The sequence below is a fragment of the Embiotoca jacksoni genome, unplaced genomic scaffold (genome assembly GCF_022577435.1).
Source record: "Embiotoca jacksoni isolate LCO1_2020_lvr unplaced genomic scaffold, fEmbJac1.0.p SCAF_11, whole genome shotgun sequence".
NCBI classification, from domain to species: Eukaryota; Metazoa; Chordata; class Actinopteri; family Embiotocidae; genus Embiotoca; species Embiotoca jacksoni.
The window spans coordinates 17,507,808-17,529,084 of NW_027185241.1; the positions used below are offsets into that span (position 1 = coordinate 17,507,808).

The window sequence follows — 21,277 nt, forward strand, 5'->3', positions numbered from 1 at the left end:
AAAGCTGGTGGGAGCACTTGTGGAAAAACTCCTAGTAATAAAGATTGCATCATTTTAAAGTTCTCTTTTCAAGTGTTTATAGTTCAGTTAGTTTGTTTATTTCTCCCTTTTCTACTTTTTAATTAGCTTGTGCATCGATTAATTTGCAGCTCAGTATTTTTGCACCACGCTTAGTGCACGTCACACCTCTCTAGTAACCCTGCCTCCATACTCACCTCAGTTTGCACGAGTTCAAAGTACTGCGAGTGGTTCACACTCTCACATACCGTGCGTGGTCCTGTGTAGGTGGTAGGTGCCGTAGAGGATGAGTGTAACACTGAGCAGAGCTCCGGCTGCCTCCTCTTCACTTGGCCTCGAACAGCTACTCACTGTGCCTTTGTGGTCAATCACCTGGAAACAAACACAGCAGCAAAGACATTAAAAAGTGATCAATCTGGAAAACTTACGACAACTAAAATTACACATCCAAAGAAAGAGAAAAGAAATAGTTTATTTCACGTGATGTGAATGATGTAGAGAATAATTCACTAAGCTCCTATTGCTGTAATCAACCAGGGAAAAAAAGAAAAAGTAATGTAATGTAGTAATGTAATGCAATGTAAACAGTTCTTTTAGTAAAGAATTCTTCGTAGATGGTGGGGTGAGAGAGAGGCATGTGTTGTAAAACACCTGCCAGAGGTGATATGACACTGGAAAACATTGTACTGGAATTAAGTAGAATCAACTCTTTTCACCTTAACTTAATGTAAATGGTAACTTTTAGGTTGAATTAAACAGAAATGAACAAAAATTATAGTTTTTATTTTCAGGCCACCTAAAAAAGTTATAAACAAGTTCTTCTGAATAAACGTACACTGAAGAGTTCAATAAACCTATTGAGAAACTAAACGAGTATAGTTCCCAGGATGCATTGTTAAAACTCTCTGCGGACTTTTGTTTGTATAGTTTGAACAAAACATGTATTATGGAAACTTCCTGTTTTATGAAGAGAAGTCACGGCTGTTTCTTTTTATGATAATGAAAACAATGCGAACCTGATAAAGGTGAAAGAGGAATTCGTTCTCTTGAACTTACACGGCTGTTGAACTTGGTTTCATAAATTCAGTTAACTCACTTCAGCAAGTTCTACATTTTAACCCTTTGAGCCCTACAGACACACCATGAATCCAAATTCACATCCCTACTTCTTGGATGGATTTCTCACCAAGTATTCATGTAAGTTAGGCGTCGCGTATATCAACAGATCTGTGTCCATCTCCACAGCCTTTACTCCTGGTTGAATTACTCATGAAATCGTCGTTGCATAAATATAGAACACAGAGTAGAACGGGTGCGTTGTAATGATGCCACTCACATATTTGTAAAGAGATCATGTTATGAAGACAGTTCAGACTTCAAAAACATCATTTTTCAAATTGATAAGGAATAGAGTATCCCACCATCATGGCTCTGAAGACAATCTCGACAACAAAATGATAATCTTATATATCATATATAATATATCTTTATACTGCCAGCACCTTATGATGACATACATGTAAAAACACAACAATTTAAGGACACAATCTTGTTTTCCTTGATATAAAGACTAATATAAAAAAAATCTGCAAGTATTCTCATATTAAATGATGGAAGAGCTGGATAGTCTAGACTTTTCAGAGAAAACAGCATGGATGGCGAGACGAAATAAGAGCTTAACAGTACAGGTAGTAAAATGAACCAGAGGATAGCCTCAAATTCATGAGACAACTCAGAACGCAGTGATCACACTCAGCTTTGTTAACCCACGTTTTTAAGGGATCAGGGGAACTTGTGTTTTAAAGTTGAACCAACTTAAAATAAATACTAAAAGTTACAAAATATTTTTGTCCTGTGAGGTTGGTCACAGTGTTTGATTAACTGATCATACTCTTAATATAGTAAATTGGATGCTGACTAATGATTAGCAAGGTTGAAAAAGAAAACTTGAAAATATCTTTAATATGGTGCAAAACATTTTATAAAATGCTTTTTACGTTTGAGGTAGGCTCCTAACTTTATATAACCACTCAGAATGGATCATAAATGGGATCATTTTAAACTCAAATTGAAGGAAGTTTTAAAGGTTTTAAATGTCAATGACAATATCGTGATAAGAGTTTGATCTTGAGTTTTCTTGTATTTTTATAAAGACCCATGAGGGTACAGCCATTACAAACTGCTTGAGGCTGTAAATGCTGTGCATGTGGCCTAAGATAAACTCTATTCTATACTTTGCTCTATAAAAAAAAAAAATATGAAAAAAAACCTCCACAAACAAACCAACCCAATCACTGCTGGCTGGGTGTAAAGAGCTCGTCATAGACCAACATGCTGGCAGCACAGATAACAAGCCCAAAGATACAAAATGATGTCATAAAAATTGTGCGGAGAATTTGGTCTTCTTTTTCCTGACAATGAAAATGTTTTGAATCTGACAGCAGCAGGAGAGAAAGGTGTGTTTGGCAGAGCAGTTTGGATATCAAAAGTTGCTTTCTAATTTTCAGCCAGCCGTTGATTGTTGCTTTCATCTGTTTCCCAACATCAAGCTGGCTGCAGTATAACAAAGGCAACAGAGTGGTGTCTCCTTTCAAGTGAAATAATCAATGTCTGTCATGTCAGTTGCAGTCGTCCGAATCTCTCGGTTAAACTTTAATTCATGTCAAATCAGTATTTCAGTTTTGACTCGGGACTTCCAGTATTTGGATCAATTAGTTTGGAAAATAAAACGTAATATCTTCTGCTGACTCAAAACTATTTACCTGACTGTCATGTCGTGCCAAAAAAAAAAATTCCCCTTCACTCCATTGCTGTTCAAAGACAGACGTCATTCCATATAAGCTCCAAACATCTACTGTGTGACTGCTCAGCCGGCCTTTTTGTGTGTGTGCCAGTGTGTGTGTGTGTGTGTGTGTGAGATTGCATGTGTGAGTGCTCTGAGCGGATCAGAGGCCAGGCATGGCGGCCCCCAGCCGAGCGCTGCATTGATTTGTTGTTGGTAAACAAACAGCTGGATATCACAGGTGGATCGATAAGCCTTGCATGCCTCCCAGCCTCCCAGCATGCCTTTCTACCAGGTTGACACGGTTGTCCGAGGAACTGCAACCCTGCTGCTGTCGCTGGGAAACCTCATGAGGCAAATATTTTGAGCTGCCAAATTGGTTTTAATTAAGCTGAAGTAAATGCTATGCATAAAGCTACTCTCCTCGGTCAAGGGCCATTCAAATCCATAAATAATTATTTTTGGGTGGCACAGCTTTATGAAAAGTATAATTTTCTATGGCCCACAAAAATATTACGTTGTCATATTTGGTGTCGACCATAAGTGCACCTTATCTTCCAAATTAATTGGTCTGAAGTTGATAATCAATGCCAAAACTTAAGAAGAAAGAAAGCAGTTAATGTACAAAAACTATATTAATCTACTATAAAAAAATATATAAAGTGTGAGAACTATAAGTAAAAACAAAACCACAGTAGAGTAAGGAACAAATTAAATTGACTTTTAGACAAAGACAAGAAAAATGAAAGGATTAGTAGAAGCAGAGGAACAGAAGAGAGAGAGGGGAAGGATTTCAAAACCAGAGAGAGAAACTACAGAGACAGAAAGAAAAGCTGTGGGGGTGGGGTGGGAGGGGGTGGGGGGTGGGGGGGGTTAGTGATGGCAGGGAGAGGAAAGTGAGACCTGGTGATGGAGGATGAGAGAAATGAGACAGGAGTTCAGGGAGAGGTAGCGATACAGAGATAGGCAAACAGAGACGGAGAGGATGAGTGTGATGGACAGAGAGAGATGAAACGCACAAAAACAGAGAAGTGATACATTTAGAGGGAGAAGACAGAGAACTTGACAGAGAGAGACAGTTAGATGGAGACAAAGAGACATAACAACTTCATGTTTTCTTTGTTCTGCAGAAGTGAACTGAGGATCGTTTCTTTTCCAGGTCACCCTGCTCCACATGTTTACAGCTGCACACCTGGAAGATGCCCGGTTCCCCCACAATCCTCTATGACTTGAAACTACGGCTTGTGTATGGCAGCACATCACCGGGTTAACTTTAAGAGGAAAGTTCATTTACAACTAAATTAGGCATTGCTGCTCTGTGATTTCACATTCACTTCTATACATTTTGAATCATTTTAATTCATCATCCAAGATCTGGTGTGGAACATTTTTACATTTTTGGGGAAAATGTCAACATGAATAAAATGATTAGCGATCATCAGGACTGTTTGTGGGCTTGTGAGTTCAATTCAAGGAATGACTGAGAAAACGTAGAGAGAGAAAATGAATGAGCGACATCTTCTATTGAGAAGCACTTATTGTTCTTTAGGTGGTACTTTTATGTTCCGCCACCATCTTTGTTAATCATAAATATTCTGCTAAAACTGCTCAGTGCATCACATCAAGCCAATTAAAATACTTCCCTGGGTCATGCTTTTATCACATTTGATTGAATCTGAATTCGGTATTAAATTTCAATTATTTAAAATCCTTTATCAAGCCTGTTTAAAGTTCCACATTTTCTTTCTTTCCACAATTTTATACAACACAAATCATAAATACTTTAATATTTCTGACTAAATAACTAGATTAGAAACTTAAACTAAAAGATTGACTTTTAAACATCTAAAACTAATACTTTATTTTGCTAGAACAAAGATTCAATAAGATATGTCTTACACTTGGAGCTCAACGACAAAGTGAAATGGCTGTGAGGCAAGACAGTGGTGAAACTTATTAATATAAAAATGTAAATACTTTTGTATTTAATACCCAACAGTTCAGTCTGTGGTTGAACGAGGTACCTATCAGGTGTAAAATGTGAAACAGGAAGTTGCTAAACATCAGCACAGGACTCAGTCTACTCTCAAGGAATAAACAGACGCTTCAAAATAAAACTCTCCCATAAAAAAAGGAGCCTGCGAGTGTGTGCGAGTGAGGCAGTGTCAGGTGGGAGGGGAGGAGGAGTCTTGCTGCGTCTACATATGTAAAGCAGCGGGGAAGCAGCAGTGTGTCAGACTGAGGCTCTGGCCCAACCTGGGCTCCTCGCTGCTCCCTCCAACACATCAATCATCCAAAACAGGGCCATCATAGCCTCGCTGCATGCTGGGAGACACACACACACACACACACACACACACACACACACACACACACAAACACACACACACACACACACACACACACACACACACACACACACACACACACACACACACACACACACACACACAATTACTCAAACGAACACTGCAACAAGCACAGACAAAACACATACACAAGAATGCCCACATAGTCAGTGACACATAGAAACACCTCCAGTGCAAAGTACTCACGCACGCACGCACACACACACACACACACACACACACACACACACACACACACACACACACACACACACACACGGTAGCACACACAGAGTCACAGTCTTTGCGTCCCAGTCTCACACAAAGCACGCAGATAAACAGAAATAGGTATCCTGTACCCCCCTCGCCCCCGACCATCTGTAATGGGTGCCAACACACAGTGGGTGATATTTACATGGAGACCCCCATCCCCCCAAAACCTACATCCTCCCTCTCACACTCACACACAAAAAAAGAAAGAAATACCCACAAAGGGCCGCTTGGATCGCTTGATCTCCCAAAACTCATTAAACATGCAGATATATGCAAATATATGCACCTCTAGAAATCCACCTTGGGCCAGAGTGAGTTTGTTTGTGTGTGTGTGTGTGTGTGTGTGTGTGTGTGTGTGTGTGTGTGTGTGTGTGTGTGTGTGCGTGCGTGTGTGTGTGGTGTGTGTGTGGGTGAAAGTACGTGTTTGTTTGGATGTGCATGTGATTTGTGTTTCCACTCTAGGCTTTGACAGTGTGTCTGCCAAACTTGATACTGTGTGAGAGTTTGAGGCTGTTACAGTAAAGTGAGATGTTCTTACACTGGTTTACCTGAGGTCAGAGCAACTTTTCTCTCTTATTATCACATCATATTGTTACTTTCACAAGTAATGCAGCGACATTTGAAAATAAAAACTAACGTGACTCCTTAAAGTAAGAGATTGTGTCTTGGAGATGTACATTTCCCCCCATTTGACTAATTTCTGTGTTGTCTCAGTTTCAGTTTGAATTTCAAATAGATAATAAAGCTAAATAACAAAGTTCCTCTCGCACACTTAACTTTTTGAAACAGTAAGGTAACAGCATTAGTTTTGCAACAGACCTTTTCTTGGCAGACTTTTTGACTCGTCACAGTCAGGAGACCACAGGTGGATTATTGATGGCTGCATTCCTGTTTTATACTCTGTATATGAAAACTAATTTGAACTCTGGTTCTAAAAAGTGCAGCCAGTGAGAAGAGTCTTGAGGGATGCTACAGCGTACTACATCACTACTTTAGAGTCACTCGTTCTGATCAGTGTTCTGTTGGTCCAGCTGATAATAATTCCATAATTAATTAGATATTAGCCCTTAAAGAGCGGTGTGTTTGGTGGTGGGTCTGGTTTGTTTGACATGTCTGGGGTGCAGTCTGGTTTCTGGTTGAGGTGGCCACTATTGTGTCCTCAGCAAGCAGCAACCTACCATGACCTTACCCACTGGTTTGTGATCTATTCTATATCTATCCATTTTGAAGCTTCGAGTTCAGCATTTCAGCTGTTGCCATCTTGTTTTTTTGGAGCCAGAGGTGGCCATATTTTGTCATGGTAGGGAGGAATGAGAGGTGAATCTGACTGGGGCCCCGAGAACAATAACCCTACCCACCTATAGTGGAAACATGAAGGCACCTCAGGCCTGTCAATCAAACAGACATAGAGGCTTTTTGAGGCCTAATATCTAATTATAAATGGAATTAAAACTGCAAGCAGTGATATGCGGGCCCTCGCATGCTGCACATCGGGGAGCCAGTGGGTCCGGGAATAATTTAATGTCGTCTGAAATATGAAGTCATATGTCGTCCAAAACGTGGAAAAAAAAGTCATAATATAGCATGTTGTCCAAAATATAAAAAACAAAATTATACCATAGCATGTTGTGCAAAATATGAACAAAAAAGTCATAAACTGTAAGTTGGAATTTTTTTTTTTTTTTTTTCCAGTTTTCAATTACATGCTATTGTATGAGTTTTTTTTATACTTCAGATAACATGACATTTTTTGGACTTGACATGCATGACTCAAGTGGGAATCGAACCAATGACGTTCTGACTGAGAGGTACCAGCAGTAACTACTGCACCATTGTGCTTGTGATGCTGTGACTTTCTTTTGTCCTTTTGAGGACATGCTACAGTATGACTATTATTTCATATTTTGAACGACAATACAAAGTCATACTTAAAAAAACCCTTTTTTATTACTTTTTGGAGTATGACCTTTTTCTGAACTGACATGCATGCCTCAAGTTACTGTGAGGCAATGGCTCTAAGCACTACACCACTGTGTCATACTATAGCATGTCGTCCAAAACATGAAAAAAAAGTCATACTATAGCATGTCGCTTTTGGGGGATTTTTGTTTTTGTTTGAGTTTCGTATTGTTGTTGACCTTTGGTTTGGGATTAGTATGACTGCATGTACAAACCCGAACGGCTTACCCTTAGAGGGATTTCGCCGCCACGCCACGGGCTCACCGATCGACGAAAATGTATTATTTTGATAACTTTTAATTCCAAATTCAACTTTTAGTGAAGTTGAAACATTTGGAGAAATTTGCATACACTACACATTACAGGAAGATATTTAATATCACTGCAGACCCCTTTGAAAACACGTATAGCTACTATCCAAAGAATGTCTGCGGCAATTTTGGTCGCATTTGAATGAATATTTATGGACGATGGAGTTATAAGTTGCAGTGAGCCAAAGATTTGTTACAATGCTGTCTAACTCCTGGGAATATAGATGGTGCAGTGGTTAGCACTGCTCCCACTCAGCTAGAAGGTTGGGGGTTCGATCATTTGTCATGACTTAAGAAAAAAATCATAAGTCATTTTTTGAACGACATGCTATAGCATGACTTTTGGGTCACTTTTTGGCTGCCACGGGCACACCGATCGACAAAAACAAATTCTTTTGATAACTTAATCCCAAACATGTTAAGAGTGAACTTATTCAATTTCAAGTCGGTCCAACAAAATCCCTAGGAGGAGTTCGTTAAAGTACAACATGTGCGAATCGCCAAAAATGGCAACTAAATTCTAAATGGTGGACTTCCTGTCGAGGTGACGTAACGGTGCAATGTAACTTTTTTGTATGTCTAGGTGTGATATATGTCCACTGAATTTCGTGCATGTAGGTAAATGTAGCCGCCGGGGCATCTTTTTAGGGGGCGCCAGGAGGCCATTTGGCCATGCCCACTCGCGAATACTAGAATACAAAATTTTTCTCTGGAAGACAATGTGTGCACCAACTTTCATGAGTTTTTGAATATGATAAAGCCTCCAAAAATGTATCCTTTTAAGGCACCATATCGTAACATTTCTGGTATTTTATTATTATTATTAACAACACAGACTGGACCATATTCAACAACTTGTGGTGGAAAACAGTGGCGTTACATCATTTATTTCCCAACTGGGTTGTCGGACTGCGTGCTCAATGCATTATCTGCAGGTTATTCTATTGTCAGTTTGTCACTGTGTGCGTTTGGTTTGTGTAATCTGTTAGGAGACAAGAGGAAAGAGACTCCTGAAGAAGCACCAGGGATGATGATGGTAAATATATGATCTGTCAGTCACAGCCAGTAAAGATGGCTGTTTGTATGTGTGTGTGTGTGTGTCCACAGTGCTGCAGGCTAAATAGTGCCATTATATTCCTACAGCAGCACTAGTCACAGTCAGCTTGAGTCTCAAAGTCCTCTGGGAATCTGAGATGTCTCTGCTCAAAGACCGCTGAGAGACACACACACACACACACACACACACACACACACACACACACACACACACACACACACACACACACACACACACGGTGGAAGTGAGAGTAATGTATGTGTGTTTATATTTCTGGTGTGTGTTTGTGTGTCTGTGGGACGAGGTTTCAGTGAAATTGGAGCACAGTAATGACACCCCTCCATCTAATTCTTTGAAAACCTATTGTGTTATAAAGCAGAATGAAAGAAAAATGCTGCCACTCATAGTTACCAAATAGAAGAGTTGTTACTGCATTTGCACACGCACACACTAAAAGGGTTGGTTCACCAAAACTACAAAGAGACATATTTTTCTCTTTCTTCTGTTGGCATCTCATAATGCAGTGAGGTTTTGTTATATTTGGTTCAGGTTTTAAGATATCCATTATTCTGATTTCTGCCTCCACCTCAAGCTGGAAATATAAATAATATAAACACTGATCACAATGGCAGATCTCATTTAGAAACTTTGATATACTGTCGAAAAGTCACATCGCTAAGTTACAAACTAAAAAAAAATGTACATCAACAACTATTAATAATATAATATTTGTTTTCATAGAAACGGACATCTCCTAAAAAAAAAAGACAGTGAGGTTGGTCTCCGTATTGAATAAAAACCTTTGTGTGAAAGCTTGGACAGAAAGATGATCTGCACTCTGTCTGAGAAAACATCAACACCCTAATAAACCGTAACACTACTGCAGGATCCACATCTTCCCCCATCAACAAACACATGACACACAGTGTTGCTTTTCTCACACCAAACACATGCTACTGGTACATACCGTCAAAATGAGGGATTTGACTGACCCATGATTTAGAGAAGATGTAAACTCCTTGACTGTAATTTTAAGAATTTAAACTCACAAAATCAAATATTTGTGTTTATATTTGTATAATTTCTGTTATTTGTTCAGGTCATACATTCTTGATCTTTTGGTTTTCACCTTCTTGGGAACTTTAAAGTTAAGGTATTCTTTGAACTCAACAAAAATAGTCAATTCATATATATATATATATATATATATATATATATATATATATATATATATATATATGTATATACGAGAAGAGCCGTTTTGAAGCTCATGGCGCTGACCCATCGTGGCAAGGGCCAGACTCCACCCGTCTTCCTGCTAATCCAAATATGGGTAAAGACGTTGCGCGCGGGTGGAGCTGAGACAGTTTGACTGAAGCGTGATTACTGCAATCAGCACCGAGGAGAGTCTCCGTCTGTAAAGATCTAGCTGAGTCAATATTCTACGTAATATATAATAAGTTATATTAAACTTCTTTCCTTCTATAGTTATCGTGAATGAGGAAATTAGCTAGAGAGACCGTAAATGTTTTTTTGTACAGGCTAGTTTTGGGCACTTCTGCATTAATACCATTTTTCTGTGAAGAGGTTGCCTCTTGGTTTGACCTCACCTTGGTGTGAACAGTACACGCATGTATAACCACCAGAGTCACATGACTACAAGTTAGGTCACGTGGGAGCGAGAGAGAGAGAGAGAGAGAGAGTATTTCCAGCCTGCGGTCCGTCTCCTTCACAGCTGGAAGGTCAGCTGAGCCTCGAGCCATAACACTCGCTCCCTTTTCACTTCAGTCCCGCTTTATTCCAGCAGAACCACAGCGCTCTTTGACAATTGTCATCATGACGAATCAATATAGACTCTCCAGAGTTTTTAAACACTGATCCAGCAGATAGTCCAGTTAAAGTCTCTTCCCAGGGCCTCCATTTTATAGTTTACCCTTCACTTATAGCTCTCATTTCTAGTAGCCCTGACTGTCCTCCGTCTCTCTCCACGTATCATTGTGAAATTTAATTGTCACAGCTGCATGTCAAAGGCAATTGTTTTTATAGCTGCACGGAAAATGTCCAAAACCATTAAATAACAACATAGAATTAGTAGATTAAACTGATATTTAATCATTAATATCTGCTCAGTTTTGAAACAGATTTTAACGCATGTAATTCAAAAGCGTGTTAGCACGTATTGAACATTGCGGCAAGTTCATTTTCAGACGCGTGTGTCCTTTTTGTCTCCGTGTTCCTCCCCGTGTTAACTTCAAGTGCCGTATCGCTCCATCTTATTTTCAGTGGCCCGTATTTGTGACGGTGCGTGTACACGTCTCTCTCCGAGCTACGGCGGAGCTGACAACCAGCATAAAACCAATCAGCGTGTGGGTGTGTGTGTATGTGCTGATTAGCGGCGTGCTACGGCATGTGGCACGTCAGATGCGAGCGTTAATTCGTGTTGCGAGCATCGCGGTGACTCGTCTCGGCCCTCCGGTAATGAGCAGCGGCGCCGTTATGTGGCTCGACTTCACGGTGCTTCCTCCCCGTCTCAGCGACACACTGGGTCCTGGTAATTGGTCACAGAGGGGACAGTAAATCTGTATGAGGACGTAGGAGAGACGCGGAGACGGAGAGGTAGAGGCAGAGAAGGAGTGTGTGCGTGTGTGTGTGTGCGTGTGTGTGTGTGTGTGTGCGTGTGTGCGTGTGTGTGTGCGTGTGTGTGTGTGTGTGTGTTTGTGTGTGTTTGTATGTGTGTGAGTTTGCAGGAAGAGGTAGGTGATGGAGGACAGGAGGTGGGTGTCTTTCATCTTCACAGCTTTCTCTCTATAAACCTCCAACTGTTTACAAGGACCGAAGCCTATTTGCACACACACACACAGACATGGGACCCCCCCCCCCCCACTGCTACCACCCACACATATATACAGTAAATGACCTCAGCGCGCTGCAGTCTGTGAGTATGGATTCTAATCAGATGTCGGCAGTGTTGTGTCTGTCAAACCCGGCCAAGGTTACTTAACCTTCCAGTCTTAATTTCCCTTCCATTTTAGCTCCTTCCTCCATATCAAACATCAACACATCTATGAGGGGAAGAAAAAAAAAAAGGAAACGAAGAGTGCGGGAGGAAAATGAAGATTGCCATGCTTGGCTGAAGCTCAGAGATGAAAGTAGAGGATGATTCACATTGCTATTGCAAAATGAACTGAACCGAGCTGAGCTGAGCCGTGCCGGGCCGAGCTATTTTTAAACTTCTATACAACGCAGCTCCTGGAAGAGGACAATGTGAAGCGGAGCAAATCATTTCTATATCATGAGGTATGTGAAATAAGGTTCTCAGCAGAGAATGTGAAAATTAGCACAAAAGCTAGGTGAAGATTTTTATTTATTTTTTTGCAACATTTTGTTATTTTTGCTCGTTGTCACTTGACAGATAGTAACAGAGGACTTCGTCACTGGATTCAATGTCGTATCAAAAGCATTCAAATACAGGCAAAACAACGAAGCTGAGCTACGTTTAGGAGTTGAAAGTAACCAGGAAGTTGAACTAAACTCAGAATAGACCAATAAGAGTCTGCAGCCGTGCCAGCAGCTCTGCGAGGCAGTAGGCCAACATGCTTACAATGGCAATGCTAATATAGTGACACGTGTTAATTATTCATCTGCTTAGTTCAGCATGCCACGTTTGAAAATTAGCCACTGTGGCTGGAAATAAAATATTCGACATGAAAAGCTGCAGGACTGATGGCAGCAGCTTTTCTCTCACCTGGAGGGTCCAGCGGCCTCGCGGCTGCTCGCCCCAGCAGTGCACCGTCATCAGGGTCCAGTTCTTCAGGCCAGCAGTGGAGGCGTCGTTGGGCCGCTTATCCAACAGCAGTGACACGGTGCCGCCTGGAGACTCCAGGCTCACAGAGAGGTCACCGCGACACACGGCGCTGACGCTCACTCTCACCTGGGGAGAGACAGGTGTCGAGAAATTAAAAAAATACAAAAAAATGGAGGGAGGTGTGAACAAAGAAATTGCTGGAGGGGCAGAGGAAGAGGGAAAACACAGAGGGAGTGGGTGGACAGAGGCAGAGCAACATATAAACATGTGATCTTCCATTGATAACACTTGATCTTCCATTGATAACATGTGATCTTCCATTGATAACACGTGATCTTCCATTGATAACACTTGATCTTCCATTGATAACACTTGATCTTCCATTGATAACATGTGATCTTCCATTGATAACACGTGATCTTCCATTGATAACACTTGATCTTCCATTGATAACATGTGATCTTCCATTGATAACACTTGATCTTCCATTGATAACACTTGATCTTCCATTGATAACATGTGATCTTCCATTGATAACACATGATCTTCCATTGATAACACATGATCTTCCATTGATAACACACGTGATCTTCCATTGATAACATGTGATCTTCCATTGATAACACATGATCTTCCATTGATAACACACGTGATCTTCCATTGATAACACATGATCTTCCATTGACAACATGTGATCTTCCATTGATAACATGTGATTTTCCATTGATAACACATGATCTTCCATTGATAACACATGATCTTCCATTGATAACACATGATCTTCCATTGATAACACACGTGATCTTCCATTGATAACATGTGATCTTCCATTGATAACACGTGATCTTCCATTGATAACACGTGATCTTCCATTGATAACACATGATCTTCCATTGATAACACATGATCTTCCATTGATAACATGTGATCTTCCATTGATAACACATGATCTTCCATTGATAACACATGATCTTCCATTGATAACACACGTGATCTTCCATTGATAACACATGATCTTCCATTGATAACACACGTGATCTTCCATTGATAACATGTGATCTTCCATTGATAACACGTGATCTTCCATTGATAACACGTGATCTTCCATTGATAACATGTGATTTTCCATTGATAACACGTGATCTTCCATTGATAACACACGTGATCTTCCATTGATAACATGTGATCTTCCATTGATAACACATGATCTTCCATTGATAACATGTGATTTTCCATTGATAACACGTGATCTTCCATTGATAACACATGATCTTCCATTGACAACATGTGATCTTCCATTGATAACATGTGATTTTCCATTGATAACACGTGATCTTCCATTGATAACACGTGATCTTCCATTGACAACATGTGATCTCTCAGCTGGTCTTTGCTCGAACACCCGTTGGCTGTTTATCAAGTGTGACAGGACGATCTGAAAACAGCACCAGTATCGCTGACTTCTTAGTTTTGCTGCTTGCTTCCTCTATTTCCACCTTGAAACACTAGTTGAACGTTATATATATAATACATTTTATATAAATATGCCTTTTTGTTTACTTGCTGAGTTACATGACAAGATCAATCTGATGTACGTTAAACGTCCCCAGGAGGTAGTTAGCCTAGCTTAGCATAAAGCTTGGCTAATTAGGATGTTATATCTCATATTTAACTCTTTAACTGTATTAAGGCTCAACAGTAAAATGTCATGTATTTGTGAGGCGCTTTGAATTTGAGTTTCTACTTCTGTCTTGACAACCTTTTGTTGACGAGGTTACTAAAGAAGTAAGAAACAGTCCCATTTACACGTCCCCACTAAACCACAAACTTGTTTTTGCACTTCAGTTTTTGTGCCGTTTAACTAAATACGAGATTTCGTGTTAATTAGTGAGCTTCAGAGGTGCTGGTAAGCAGATTCTGCTACGCTCGGACCAAGCCAGATAAACTGTTTCCAGTCTTAATGCAACACTAACCATCTCCTCGCGGCACATTTAACAGACAGACACCACGTAGACGTCAAGCTTTTCATCCCAATCTCTGCAAAAAAAAGTGAACATCCATACTTCTTTAGATGTTGATTATTTCCTTTAAATGTGAAGCAGAGCCTCTTCAGTTCAATCAGTACACATTAAAAAAGTGTAGGACTGCTATGGATGAACAAACAACGTCGTTCCCTCCTCCTGATGAGGCCGACGAGAGTCATTTTGAAACAGAACAAGATGCACTGTGTTTAAATCCAAGTCCACTCAGTATTGTCTGAGATATTGTCTGTGCCACAAAGATGGACAGGCCAACGATCTGTCCGGAGCCTCCCAAAGAAGAAGACAAAGAAAAGCAGAAGTAGAGAGTAGAAGAAAGAAAAGACACTAAGAAAAATGGTTAAGGGGAATATTAGCTAAATGATTTAAATAGGCCGGACCCACCCCCCCCCCCCCCCCCCCCCACACACACACACACACACACAACCACCGGCAGCAGCACCCAGTAAACACCCTCCCTGTCCCTGTTCATCACAAGCAGCACATCTGGTGTGACAATGGCACATTGCAGAGAGAGCCGCCAAGCTGCAAAAAGACTGACAGCCCGCTCCTGTTTACGGCGTGTTACCACGGCAACACGTCCATCAATCACACCTCGCAGCGATGGCCTGACCCACGCTTTCTGCCAGGGAGCAGAGCCGCAAAGATGAAGCCTTTTCAATTTACATGCTGACACACTCTCTCTCCTCTCTCCTCTCTCCTCGCTACTTCACAAGTACACACACTCACAAACATACACAACTCGCACAAACTCAAATGTGCACAAACACACACGTACAGTACGTATGCCTGCTGACACAATCAAACATAAACACATTTGCATATATGTGCCTGAACTTAAGAAAACCTAGTAATGCCATTTTCTGCAAATGACAGTGCCAACACATCACGGTATGACTTGTTTCATCTCTTCTATTCTCAGAGAAAGAACATGACACAGAAACCCGAAAACAATTTGTATGACATCTTCAAGCTTCCCTGCTTGTTGGCAGAAGTTAAGTTCTGAATTCACTCCTGCTTGATTTGTATCTTGTCGGGGCCAACGGGAACACGGAGAGGCAGGAAGAGCAGATTTACAGCACGACGGCAATAAAGGGACAGTGTTTTTGTGTTTTAAAGAACTCGTTCAACATTTTGGGAAACGAGCTTCTTCACTTCCTTGCTGAATGTTGAATGAGAAGAATCATACTAATCTCATCTTCGTATTATTATTATTATTATTGTGTTAAGATGGAGCAGCAGCTGGTTAGCTTAGCTAAGGATAAAGGTGGGAAGAAGGGAGGACGAGCTAGCCTGCTTCTGTCTAAAGGCAACACAATATATCTGCCAGCCCGATTGAGATCACTAATTCACCCTTCACATACCATTTATTTCATCTGCAATAAAACATAAACTCTTTCACAGCCAAGAGCAGTTACTTCTTAGTGTGTTCACTGGAGGCAGGAACTCTTTATGCTAAGCTAAGCTAAGCTGACTGGTTTATGGCTGTAGCTTCTTAATGAGCGGACAGTGATATTAAACTTCACCAAAAACTGTAAAAAGTTGTATTTACCAAATTGTCATACAATTTTATATAAACCACCTAATCAAATATGAAAGCTCAGAAAACTCCAAAATGTTGCCCCATATAAAGATGACCTAAAAAACTACATTTGCACCGTTACTTTATGCAATAAAATGTTGTTTAAAAACGTCCACCTAACCTGGACGTGCTCCAGAGTGTTGATCTCGTTCGCCCTCCCTTGGCAGGCATCTGATTGGATGTTCATGCTGACTCCGCCTCCTGAAGAAAAGACTCTGACCAATAAAAATACATTGTTCCTATTAGTCAAGAGCCAAACCTCACATGGTTATAACACACTCATACACTTTGAATATTCATATATATAAAGCAGTGACAGGATAAATAAAGATAAGATAAAGATTTTTGATGCAAGCTGTTTTCTTGGAGCTGGAAAAAGGGAGACAATTGGGAAAAACTGAAGAAAAGAAATGAAGACCAGTGTACGTGTCTGTGTTTGTGTGCATTTGTGTGTGTGTATCGATTTATCTGTCCAACTATATAGATCGATAGATCGATAGATCGATAGATAAAACAGAAGTCGCAGTGAGAATAGAACTGCTAGAGTGGTTAAAAATATGTAGTCGATAAAACTAAAGGTTTTCTTACCTGTTGGGATGAAGTGTGACTTTTTGTGTGCACTTCCTCTGTGGAGCAGCAGTGCGGAGGTGTGCGGCCTGCTGCACCATCAGCCCTGCATCCAACAATCCAAAGCCGTACCTGCAACAAACAAACAGAGACGATGCAGTCTAATATGCGTGTTTGCGTGTGTTATAAGCGGAAGCGTTGTGTTGTCCTTATATCCTCACACATATGTGAATCGGAGGCTTTTTATGTGGGGAGCTGAATGTGTTGCAGGAGTGCTAATGGCTCCGACATGAGGACGCAACAAGTCATTGACGAAGATGATGTTGTCCTCTGACACAATCACTTCCCGCTCTGTCCGGGCTGAGGCTGAGGGCTGCTGTTTGTGCCGCCTGTAATTGCCTGGAGGATTGATTCTGAACAATGTGCCATCTCACGGACTGTAATCAAGCCTCATTATTCATTCTTTACCACCCCAATCTTGGTGCTGGAGACACAATGGCCGACCCTTAAGCGGCGTCACTGCCTGGTGACTGTATGACCACTGCCTATCACACTCTCTTCTCCACTTTACCGCTCATCTCTTTTGAATCATCCCCTCTCATCTTTCCTCTTTGCCTCTCTTTTCCGCAGAGCAGCCCGCTACTCAGTATTCTTTCCCTCTCTAAATTCTCCTTCACTCTCCTCCATCAAACCTGAACTTCTTGCATCAGAACTCTCGTCCGCTGCTTCAGTGATGCTGAAATCACAGTCCTCATAAGTCTCTCCTTAATTCTCCCTCAAATCTTTCATTTTCATGCACTCGCTCTCATTCAGGTCTCTTTAGTTAAAATCATAGTCGTCAGACTGAGTAACGGGCCCATAACAACCTTCATCGCCCCTCCTTCTTGGAAATTCAGAGGGGGTGACGAAGAGCTAATTTCTGCCATTATTACCATACAGACCTTATGCCGTTAATCTGCAATAAGTGAAATTCATTATCCTGATGACGGGGTCTCTCGGAGCAGCAGAGAGAGAGACAGAGACAGGAGAAAGGAGAGAGCTGATCAATAACTCAATCTGCTGCCCTGCATGGGGCTCCATCTCCTCCGTCTCAGCCTGTCATTGTGTCTGAGGAGGAGAAGCAGGAGTTGCAGCCTGCACCGTCCCCGTCCTAACAGCACGCTGCGCAATCAATGGACACAATCTAATCAGCCACGATCACCACCAATGACTTTTAGCATGTAGGGCCCGGCATAATAGCATTAGGCAGACGGGTGTCTGGGGTTGAGGTGTGCTGCAGAAGTTCAAGGTCACTTGGGGGGTTTGAGAAAGCTGAAGAGTTGCAGCAAAACACAGCTGACAACAGCTCAGTGCAGAGGACCAGGCTGGTGATTGTGGAGTCATTAACTCACATGGACCTTAATAAGATCCAAATGTGCTTCTGCTATACGATTGAAGGTTGAAATAGCTTTTATTTAGTAATCAATGTGTGTTAGAAGTCGCCAAAAAAGAGACCGATGACTAGGAACTGTGATCCTGAATGCTCCCTTGTACATATTTAAAGATGCATGGAAACTATTTCTATGTTGCTACTAAAATATATTTTTTGTAACGACAAAAAACAAAAGACAATGTGTGAACTCAGAGGGCTTATATTAAAGACCTGGTTGACATTTAATTTGAACTATGACATTAAAGACAGAAATTATGTTACCGTTACTGTATTAAAACAGTGCGAGCACGTGTGCTTTCAGGCAGCACTGAGGCTGATTGGAGTAACACATCCATGAGTCTCAAGACTTATTACATGACAAAACACTAAACATCAGTTTATAAAGCTCTAAGACAGGATTTTACAACTCTGGGAAGTTATTATTGCATTTTGTCTTTAATCACACCAAATGCAATTTAAACAATAGTAATACGGTGCTGTTGTTAACTCCTGGGAATGAGAAGTTGAATATATTTACCCGGCTAACGCTGTGCCTCGGCCTCGGCATCCCCACTGTGTTGATGAAGAGTTCATTTAAATGAATTCACTCACTTTCAGGGAAACAGCTAATAAAACAACCTCTGTTGAATTTCATTAAAAAAAAAGAAAAAAGATTCAGGTCAGCAGGTTAGCCTTGTTAGCATCACAGCTCTTTTGTTTGTATGTTACCACTTTCTTTACCCCCTTTCAGTTTAAAGACTGCTTTTAGGAATGAGGCACGCACAACTTTCCAGTTTCATTGCTCAGTGGCAGATTTATCAGCAACATCACCAACAAGAGCAACTGACTAACAAGATCTAACTAACAAATCCTTAAATTAAGAAATGACCAAAAGAAGGTTTGGTATTTTCAATAAAAAAAATTCTTCACCATTACTGTAAATAATGTTCAAGATTCAGAAACAAGATTATTTATTTCACTTATGAATACATTTGGATGCATTAGTGTCACTGTTATGTTCGGCTGCTGACAAAATGGACAAATATAACTGAAACACCAGCAATAATAATAGATCACCCAAGATATTTCACAGTGTGGGGAAAACTGATACCCCGACTTCTAATAAAACAAACGGTTTGTGACCGGGACGTGCCACCCTGCTCCCTTTCAGTGATTAAATATGCCCTCCCCACCCCGTACCCCTCAGCGGGAGCCGTGCACCTATTAAATCCTGTAACTCCCGCAGATCGATCAGGCCCGCCCTCACTGCACGGCCATAAACACACACAGACATACGTATATCTGATGGAGAAAGCCGCAGGAAACAGGTTAACCCACGATACAACATGATGAAAATGACAGCTTTTATGTCCCCTGCCGTGTCAATGAAACAGCACCGCTGAGCTGAGGCGCTTTTCAAGAAGACTCCCCGGCCTCTTTCGCCATCTCATCAACACAAGGAAAGAATTTAAACGGTAGCACACCTTCTGAGTGGTCGTGGGATTTCTCCAAATTGAAATGTGTGCAAATCAGGATTTAAAGTTTATGGTGTTTTGGGACAGTTTCTTTAAAGAATGTGTTGAGATTTTTAGAAACACTGCAAATGTCTTTGGGATAAAACCCACATAATCTAATGCCTATCAAGTAATTAGTCAGAAAACACAGTCATCCAATTTTCAACTTGTTCTTTCTCCACCTCCTGCGTGGTCGGAGGGAGGTTGAGCCAAGCCAACTACAGAGTGACAGCCGATCTTCTGTCCACGCAGCACGAAGCATGTTAAACCCTCCGACCCCCCGCCTTCTCACACATCGAGTCTGCGGCCTTCGCATTTTCTCCATCCACTTTTACTCCTCGACGGCAAATGCCCTCGCAAACTCTTTCTCCCTCCTCCTTTTTATCCATTAGGATGGAGGCCACTCCCCCCCACCTCTCCATGGGGCCTCTTTGTAACTGTCGAGGAACCCTTTTCACTTTTTGTTCTGCGGGCCTTCCCAGGTCCTTTCTCTGTTGATATTCACACCATCTGCCAAAAGCAGAGGAAGGTGCACGCACACCCGACTAGCACTGAGACGTCGGGATCTCCAGGGTCGAGGTCTTGGCTTCGTCTTTGCACATGGCATTGAAAACACAGCGTTAACAACTGGTATGCTGCAACCAAAACAGATTTTTGCAGCTACCCAGGGACTGAGCTACGGCAGTCTCACCCCTTGTTTGCAGTGGTACGTCCTGCTAAGTCCCCCCAATAGAAGTGGCTGTAAAGAATCACTCAAGCCGCACTAAGCAGCTGCCTGTGAGTTAGGTCATTTTCCCAGGAGCCACAGAGTGGGCATTGGCAGGACCTCAAAAAAAGGGGACACCATCTGTTCAGTGCCTGAAAAGGTTGGTGACACCTTCTGTGGTACCAACAACTTCTAATTAAGTGGCCAGGAATGCTGCAGCAGCTCCAACGCATGATTGGTGGGCTTGCCTTAGTTATCCTGATGACAACACAGCAGACACCCGGTCAGCTTCACGCATCTCTCCATCACATCTGGGCATGTACTAATGAAAAATGAACAAAGAGAGAAAACAATAAACACTTGATGAAGGTGACACATGACTGCAGCAGCCAACACAAACTGGATTTTCTTTTGTTTTCTCTGATTTCGCTATCCTCCTTTTGTGCCGCTTAATTAAATGTTTATCAGGAGCATAAAACACTGCATTAGCCCTTTGGTCAATCCCAGCGTGGTTGGTTACGGTTATATCATAATGCACTAATTTCATTAACATTAGGATTTAAATGAAATAACAAATAGACTTAACATTCTTCTGATTTCCATCGCTCTTGCAGCCAAATCTGCAGCTCAGAAATGTTACTAATTAGGCTTATTAAGTAATTAAGAAGAGGTCTTAATTATATCTGTGCCACTGGGACCTGCACGGCTGTAACCATGAAATGCTGTGCCGCGCAGCTCAGCTTTGTTCGTTTGGATATTACACAATTTCATCCATTTATCTGCTCTGAATGTGTGCTTTCACAGAGAAAACGATGTTTGGAATTTATTTTTAGGGCTGTATTAGGCAAATATCCACCAGCCATCAACAGCACAGCCTCAAAATGTCAAATGAATTACCTTGTGAA

General features: G+C 41.3%; 1 protein-coding gene across 1 annotated transcript in view; it reads right to left on the bottom strand.

Moving 5' to 3' along the window:
* LOC138194570 (furin-like protease kpc-1) overlaps positions 1–21,277 on the bottom strand; it is a 182,260-nt gene that overhangs the window by 16,767 nt on the left and 144,216 nt on the right. Inside the window, exons 15-18 of the mRNA XM_069143414.1 lie at positions 16,763–16,873; positions 16,296–16,389; positions 12,494–12,679; positions 267–390 (exon numbers count right to left, since the gene is read on the bottom strand). Coding sequence (XP_068999515.1) covers positions 267–390; positions 12,494–12,679; positions 16,296–16,389; positions 16,763–16,873 — 515 coding nt within the window. The remainder of the gene's footprint in view (positions 1–266; positions 391–12,493; positions 12,680–16,295; positions 16,390–16,762; positions 16,874–21,277) is intronic.